General features: G+C 42.1%; 1 protein-coding gene across 1 annotated transcript; it reads left to right on the top strand.

The window, feature by feature from the left end:
• Positions 1 to 904: 904 nt before the first annotated feature.
• Positions 905 to 8,723, top strand: TASL (TLR adaptor interacting with endolysosomal SLC15A4; the record flags this gene model as incomplete). Its single annotated transcript, XM_082278217.1, has 2 exons — positions 905 to 1,023; positions 7,847 to 8,723. Exon 2 carries the CDS (start codon positions 7,848 to 7,850, stop codon positions 8,721 to 8,723), a length of 876 nt encoding a protein of 291 aa, XP_082134343.1. The 5' UTR covers positions 905 to 1,023; position 7,847.
• Positions 8,724 to 9,037: the final 314 nt, after the last annotated feature.

Here is a 9,037-nt window from a genome sequence, read left to right as displayed (position 1 = left end):
TGAGAAAAACACATGGTACTGAATGAGGAAGCTAAAATTCACTGAGAATTAAAATATATTTCTAGTATATTTCTCTTATTATTGCAATGTATGGATGCATAATGATGCCTTTTAAAGCAAATTCTGTATGTCTGATTGGAATAAATTCAACCAGTCTGGTTCTGTGTTTCAAACAGTATTTGTCTTCTGCCCCTTAAGGAACACTCCAACACCAATCTCAAAGCCAGATTCACTGTTCGCACACCTCACACTCGGAGGGTGAATTCCTGCTTGCTCCAGGTATTTTCATCCACTGCCCCTGCTAAGACAAACTGCCTGGGTATGGTACTGAGTGCTAAAACAGACAAGGCCTAACTTTCAGGTCTAACTTTTGTCCTGGAAAGTGTTTCCAAGTTTGTCAAAGCAAAGCCTGATGAAGGAGCTGTGCTGTGCTGTTTGGTGGAAAATTATATGTGCAAAGGTCCGCAGACAACAAAGTAGGCCTGCTGTGCAATGCATTTCTGCTTTGGCACCTCACTCTTCTAACTTATTTGGCATGGCAGTCTTGACATGTCAAAATGTCTCACTGTGTCAGCTAAAAGGAGAGGGATGGATAGTGGCTGAAGTCGGGTGCACTGTAAGCTGCCAGCAGATGAACTGTTTCTCTAAGATTGTTTTGAGTATTTGACCCAACAGAGTTTTTCTTACAACAGTCCATCTGCCTGGACTGAGTGTGGTGCAATCAGTTATTTTAGCAGTACACAGTTTCACAATGAAGTTTCATTTGGACATAAAAGAGGAAGCAAGTTCAGTGTGTTGCAGTTCAGTCAGTTATAAAACCCCCTCATCTCCTAAGGGACTTTCTTTCTATACTTCTTTGGTCTAGAGGATTAGAAGTAAAACAGATGTTATCTTAGAAGTGCAATTAAAAAGGAAATAAAAACAGAGCATTGCATTTTGGGGTAGGACAGACTCACAGGAAGCTTCAAACTAGTAAGAAGACATCAATTTTTCTGTACCTGGTCAGCTGCTGTATCTTTGGAGGTAAGAACTAAAATATACTGCACATTATAGAAATGTACGAAAATGTTGCTTTTGCTTATCAAAGTGTCTTGGTTCTGTTTTGTGGGACCACAGCTGATAGCTGGTAAAATGAAGATGCACTTTTTCTGTTTTAAATGCACATGTGTTTGCAGAGTCTCAGCCGCTGTCCACAGGCAGTTTCTGCTGTCTTAAGAAGTGATGAGAACATTTCCAAGATGCCATCTTCACAAAAATGACCAACTGTGGTTGCAATGAGACTTCAAAATGAAAACAAATAAAATTTCTCCTCTGATACTTCTAAAGACTTTCATAAAATCAGACTAAACAGGCTTTTCAGACTATTTTTAAAGTGAGTCTTACTAGCTGTGTTGCATTTATCATAATTAAGATATTGTTATTGAAATTTCTGTGCATGTTACTGTACTAAGTAAAGTCCTCCAACTGGAGTACTCTATTTGTAGATTATAAATAAAAATAGGCACCAAGATAGATGAATATGGGCATCATATATTAAAAAAACATCATAGAAAGAAAGATGAGACTTCTCTGAAGACACGATGAAGTTAAAAATTATAAACAAAGAAACCTTATAATTGCATTTTCCCAATTCTCAGTGAATTTCCTGGTTTGCTAGAAATTCTCAGCTCAACATGAGTGTACATGCACAACATGCCTCCTCTCCCCTCTTTTTTATGCTCTACAGCAAATGTGACTAACATTTCAATGCCTTTTTGTGGACCATTTCCATCACTCCTTCTGGGAAACACCTTCAGCCTTTTCTGTCTTTCTTGATTTACCCTTTATTCTTTTCATTTCTAGAAACTGTATTCTCTTCTGTAAGAGTTCATGTGGATTTATTGCCCCTTTACTTCAAATGCTTAGATACAAAATACTGTAGTACATGTAGTTCAGTCGTAACAGCTAACAACTCATTAAAATAAACACAGACATCCAGAGACATGAAATTATTTCCACCCCAGGAAGAAAATGATAAAAGCACAGGGTAGAAATATTGTGTAGCCAAGTCTTCCTTGTGAATATGGAGCCTGATTCGTTCCTGCCTCAGATTTCATGCTGTTGTTTACAGCTGTGGATATGCGATGCAAAATGCTATTGAACAAGATTGATGGGGTCCTAAACCAACTTTGTCTAGGTGTAGATGATGAAGAAAGGTATGGAAAATGAACCAGGCTTGGTCTCTATGAAGTTTCTAACTAACTTGGATGGGAAACTTCCAGAGTTCAGGAAGTTATATTTACAAATATACAGTTTTCATTGTATTTTTATGGAAGCATGTCCCCACAAACTCAACTTAGAGATACAGCAGCATTCAAAAATACACTGAGAATGTGTTTCTAAATGAAAGAAGCTGAATGCTCCTGAAGCTCATTGTCATCCATTTAGCATGATCAAAACTGAGTAGGCACTTGTATAACAAGAGCATTCAACAGTGTAGTAGGCTTCTTGGGGAAGATGTCTCTCCTCTCTAGCTTCCTTTATCCTGTACTTTCAGGAGATTCCCTCATACTCTTGATATACAGGATTATTATCATCTCAAACCTACTTGTTCCCCTCAAACCAGCCCACATTCCCCCATGGATGAGGAACTCCTAGGTTTTCTGCATATCTTCAACTGTTGACATGTGAATAAAGAAGATGAGCAGGGCTTATGTTTTCTCCAGTGGAAAGACCAAAAGATCAGAGCGAAGAGAGCTGTGAGGAGGGAACAAGAATGGTTTGGCTCACGGTGATTGCTGAAAGAGCCTCATGGTGCAGCTCTGCAGGCACCAGATCTTCCAGAGCCGCAGCAGCAGCAGCAGGGAGAGGAAGTGACACGTAATGGGCAACATTCGGATGCTTGCACAAAACCACCCCCTGGCTATTCATCTTCTCCTCTGCTGTGGGCAAAGTGAGCCACTCCTACATCAAACAGCAGCCACTGCTCTTGTAGAATCATAGTCAGAGAGCAGCATAAGTTGGAAGGGATCTCAAAATATCATCTGATCCAACCTTTCATGGGAAAGGAAGCATACATCTAGAAAATTGTCCAATCCCACCTTGAAAATATCCAGTGAAGGGGACTCCACCATGTCTCTGGGGAACTTGTTCCGGTCATTATTTGTTCTCACTGTAAAAAATTGCCTTCTCATATTGATATGAAACCTCTTCCCTCTTATCCCTGGGAGCATTGAAAATCATGTGGATGTGGCACTTGGGGACATGGTTTAGCAGTGAACATGGTGGTGCTGGGTTAAGGGTTGGACTTGATGATCTTAGAGGCCTTTTCCAACCAAAGTGATTGTATTCCAATGCAACTTGTACTCATTGCCACTTGTCTTCTCCATGCGGCTCCTTTTGAAGAGAGAGCCTCTGTCTCCTTTGCAGCTGCAAATACTGGAATACTGTGATGAGCTGTCCCCTTCCCCCAGTCTTCTTTTCTCTGGGCAGAAGAGTCCTAACTCCTTCAAACTTTCCTCACAAAGCAGATATTCCAGCCCTTTGATCATCTTCTTGGCCCTCCATTGGACCCTCTCCAGTCTGTCCACACCTTTTTTTATATTTTGGGGACCAGAACTAGATGCTCCAGGGGCAGCCTGAAAAATGCTGAGTGGGAAGATCCCGTCTCTATCTCAGCCAGCCATGCCCCTGTGGGTGCAGCCCAGGATCTGATTTTCCTCATTACTGCAGCACTGCACTGCTGGCTCAGGGTCACCTTGCTGTGCACCAGGACCCACAGGTCCATCTCAGCAGGACTCCCCAGGCACACAGGTCCTGTGCTGGGCTCTTTGGTTGTGTCATCCCAGTGCAGAGTTGCCACTTGCCTTTGTTAAACCTGATGCTGTTATTGCTGACCCACCTTCCAGCCTGTGCAGGTCTGCCTGTAACATATGTCCATCTCACCACAGTTTGGTGTCATCAGCATTATCTGTACCCAAGCCAAATGAGGTTCAGATACCAAAGATCTGTAGGTTTCAGGCATGAAAGAGAGCCTCTACTTACCCATGTGCACAGCTCATTATACTCATATACTTCACTGTCCTGGTTTCCCCAGTCTGGCTGTCCTGAGGCTTCCTGGGAGCTGTTACACACCAGCCCCAGGGGAGGGTGAGATATGGGTCCTGCAATACTTGTAAGCTTGCTGTACAGACTATCCTGCTTGCCAGGACTCCTGCATGTGTGTCTGGCAATCTCAGGTAGATCCCACACCTCACAGGGGGGATCTGTCTGTATCTCCACAGCCTGGAAAAAATGTCTCTTAAAAGAGGGAAAAAATATTACGGATGGACCCATAGGATCTGAGTGCCCTCGAGACAGGGAGACTGTCATCTGGGATCCCATCTAGTAAATCAGATAGAACTCAAGGTATACCCTGTGGTAAGACTCAAGGTCCAATCCCCAGCAGCACAACTTTAATGCCAGTCAGAGCCCTGCTCAGGGAACTGAAAGTCAGACATATCCAACACAGATTGTCTCTTCTGTGAGTTTCCATCCCCTCCTTTTGAAATGCAGAAGAATGTCCCTTTCCCCACGGAACTGTGATCACAGCTAGCACCATGTAGTTTCCATTCTCTCTAGCAACTTTTCATCTTGCTCAGGTTTTTGAACAGGACACAATTTATCATATCTCTTTGTGTTCACTTCTCAGGCTTTCCATAAGTGTTTTGCTTATCCTGGACCAAGAACGCCCATTCTGTTTTCCTGCTCTCAGACTGTAATCTGAGGTCTTTATGCAAACACTGGCACTGTCTACAAGCAGTACAACCTAGCAAATTTGTTGCCACACACTGGTAATACCCCTGGATTCTCCATGTGACTTTAAACATTCATCCTGCCTTCAGGCTTTTCTTCTGCTGAAGAACTGAACAAAAACCTCAGGCAAGACATATGAGTTTTAAGATCATCTGACAGTAATAAAGACTATGTCAGATAGAAAAGACAGTGTAAACCAGACAGTTTTCTCCCTCTATCTCCACTAGGCTTAGACAACGTAGTCAGTGCCCATTGCCAGGGCAGTAGCGAAACAAGGAAAATGTCTTTGTTCACCTCACATGCAAAATGTGCCAGATCAGAATTGTAAAAGGGACTGGTTTTCCTTGTGCAACAAAAAGTTACGCAATTATTTTCAGGCAGGTGAAAGTCAAATCTGGATTTGAGGAGCAAGAAACCCAAATATTAAAAGACATTAGATATAATCCCTGTGCCCTTGGAATCGTGGTGTATGTGTGTCTGTGGCACAGAGAGGGGATTAAGAGAAGAGGCACGAGAAAGCAGAATTAATGAGAACTGCAATTCTTATCAGATTTAAAATGCAAAAATTAAAGGTGACACAGTTGCATGACTTGGAATGACGGGATAATAACTTGACAGAGGTATATATTATATTAAGTACTAGGACAAGAGACACTACAGATACATGTGCCTCCCTTTTGCATTCATGCTCTCAACACTGCCTATCAAAACTTCAGTCAGATTTCCTTGTAGAGCTGGGAAAAGCCAGATTAGTGTGGCAGCCTTTTCCAGCTTCAGAGGGTAAGCTTGTAGGTCATTCAGCAGAACACACAACTCTGAGCACAATGAGACCCTAATATTTTTGAATTTGCCAGTTCTTTTTTTTCCACTTCTGTCTCAGACAGAGTGCCCCAACACTCTTAAAATAAGCATAACAGAATGCACTGCAAAGAAATGAAACCAGCGGTTTCATTTCCCTCATGTAGCACCTTATGGCAGAAACAACTCGCATCTGGGGAGCAGGAAAGACCAAAGTGTCATGTGCTGCCCAAAGACAACTGTCTTTGCCTGTGTTGGTTGACCAGTGGACAGTTCATAAGTTACATTTCCACTCATTTCTCTGAATCCATGTTAAAAATAACGTATGAATAAATGTATAACATTTCCAGATTCAAGCTAGTCACAGTCAGTGGTGACTTTGCAATAAAGACATCTGGACCTTGGATTGCTGGGGGAAGGGAACAGCCTTTGCAAAAGAGGGGAACAGAAGCAGAAGAGAGAGTTGACAACCTGAGCAGCTCTAGCATTTGGCTAAGATTTCTGTGGGGGCATCTTAATCAAAGCTAAAACCTAAAGTGAGACAACAGCAGCATACTGCAAGGACTGCCAAGCCCCAAACATTATTTTTTTCCCTTCTGTGTAAATAGGTCACTTTTAATTAAATGTTACTGTCTGTGGGAAATCCCACACAACTTCCAGCAACAAAGAGAATCCAGGGTCAGCAAGGCCAAACACCAAGATGTGTTTGGACACATCTAATTCCTATTAATATTTCTGCCTGAAGGAAGGTTATTTGCCCTTCAACCTTCTTCTTCATGGTGTGGAAGTGATTCCCTTTCCTCAAGGAAAGTGTTTTCTCACACTGTCTCCTTCCTAACATCTGTGGAAAGTCTATCTCCATGCTTAGACAGGATTTAGCCAACAATTATTGTTGTAGCATTTTTCACTAGCAACTGTGGCACATGAAAAGCTTTACTAAGAAATAAGAGTCCCTTCACTCTTGGAAAAGACAATTTGTATTACATAAATAATTTTAATTTTAATTTATTTTCACTTTAAATCTGCTTTTTCTTTGCTGGACCAAACAATTTATTTAGAACATCTTTCCCATTGATCGTATCCTTGACATCTGTTACAAAAAAAAAAAAAGAGAGGTGGTCTTAAAAAAATTTCGGTGATAGTGGAGCTGCTAAAACTTGGGCAGAAATTTACTGATGTGCAGATGCATGTATGTCCTTGCTAGCAAGTCCTGTCTTTAATCACTAACATGTCTGTGCATGCAGCTTTTGGGTCTGAGCTGCCTGCTCAGAGAGTGGAGAGAGTAAGTGACTGCTGGAACTTGATTGTGCCTTTGCAGAAATGCAATGAAAACTGATTCCAGAGCTATGGTACGACTAGTCCCACGGTGAAAGAGTGAGCTGGAGTACTTCTGAAGTGTGCACTTTCCTATGCATTGCACTGAAATCTGTCTCTTCAAAAGTACCCTGCAGATATCTACATCTAGGATCTAGTTTAAGATCATTTTATAGCAGCTGGAGAGTGGTAAGCAAATCTAGGGCACAATTCATTTCATTTTGTTTTAGGTGTCTAAACCAGGCCAGATGAATCATGCCTCCAAAATGTTTTGCTTTTTCCACTGACATTTTCATGTCTAAAAGTTGGAGACAATTAATTCCATCCTGATTGCAATGCAGAAGTGCAAAGTGCAAATTTAATGGTCTGAGATTTTTTAATGAAAAGGAACCACACCTACAGCTGTTGACTAGTCTGGAACAGAAGGGGTGATACTCTCAACATGAATCTTAAATCATCATAGTTCAGAGGCAGCTGACAAGCCACACACAACAAAAGTTGCTTCAAATCATATGAGAAAAAGGGGGAAACCCCTGTCTTCTTAAAAGCGTATGAGAAAAGGGGGAAGCCCCTGTCTTCTTATTGAATTCCAGAGCAAAATTAGATATATTTAAGTGCAAGCTATTGCAGCAGCTGTTCCACAACAACAGACTTCTTGTCTTCTCGCCACAACTCACTTGCCATTGGATGCATTGGACTTGCCACATCTTATTTTATACAGAATATGATTGATGAGATTGAGTTAATAGCACAACAGGGAGACTGGCTGATCACTCACTGACTCAAGTCCTCTAGCAAGGTAGAGACACTCTTGTTCATGTCCAAATTGGAGACTTCTCTTTGCAGCCAGTAACAGACTGGTGAGTGTAATCACAGCTCAGTGAGTTTAAAATGAACTTTTTGTAATTAACTTCTTCTTATCATTTTTCTGTCTGCTGGTGATTCCTTTCCTTTGGAGAAGGATGCTGTCGGAAGGTTATCTTCATAGAATCACCTACTTTTGTGAAGACCTGAACCCTGCACCCTACAAGAGTTTGCCTGATGAAGGGGTGTATGAAATGAGGTCCATTAATTATTCTTCCACGTGCGAAGCACAAGGAAAAAGCCTCCTTCAGAGATGCAGATCTGCTGGCAAGTGCATTTCCTCAGTCTGCTCTAGAGGTAGCAAGCACAGCAGAAGGCAGAAGGATAATCTCCCACAGCCTGTCCAGCACCCAACACCCACAGGGCAGCCACCTCCAGCTACACATGTCTGCGACGAGCTGATGGAAAAGGTCACCTACCTGGTTCCACCTTCCTGCAAGAGCATTTGTAAGAATTACAATGATTTGCATATAGCTGGGGACTATGTGGTGCCAATTAGCTCAGTCACAACAGATTTTGCTTGTGACAGCGGCATAGGCCCCTTCTTGGAGTCCTCAGAGATTCCTCCCGCCATGGAGTCTGTGAAGGCTCCCCCCACAAGTGACACTGTCCGCAGGCCAGTCCAAGGCTACTCCTCGTGCTGGCGGCTGACGAGCTTAGGGCCCCACCTGCAGCCCCTCTCCGACTCCGCCCTGAACGACTACCTTGAGCAGAAGCTGGTGGAACTCTACAAGCAGTACATCATGGACAGCACAGCAAACAGGGCATCCCCCACCCAGATCCTGGCCTCGGAGCTAATCATGACTAACGTGGATCAAATCAGCATGCAAATATCACGGGAAAGGAACATGGAGGCTGTCAAAGCCAAAGATATTGTCATTAGCCGCTTCTTACAAATTGCCAGTGGGAAGATTTCCTCAGAAATGAGCACACCTACTCTGCATATTTCCCAATATAGTCACATTAATGCTTAGTGTGTGAATGTTAAAAAGTTTGTATATTTTTCGAAGTCAGTTTTTAGTTTAAGATACTTCTTAATAAAAATGTGTTTACCATCCACCACTTAAATAAAACCCTTCAGTACATATTAAATAAGGAAAACTACAGGTACTCCTGTGCTGTGCAGCTCCTATTGTGGACCAGTAAGTTGTTGTTGTTTTTTTTTTTTTTTAAGTGTTTTTAGTGAACCTCAGACATTAAAAAAGTTTCATAGAAAAATAACTAAGAGCAGGTGAAGCTCTTCCACATGCTCAGGTGTTTGTTTTCTTCTTTCATACTTAATGCATCA

This window comes from Coloeus monedula (genome assembly GCF_965178545.1).
Source record: "Coloeus monedula genome assembly, chromosome: 3".
NCBI lineage: Eukaryota > Metazoa > Chordata > Aves > Passeriformes > Corvidae > Coloeus > Coloeus monedula.
Note: the sequence above shows the minus strand (reverse complement) of the source record. Positions and strands in the feature narration are given on the sequence as shown.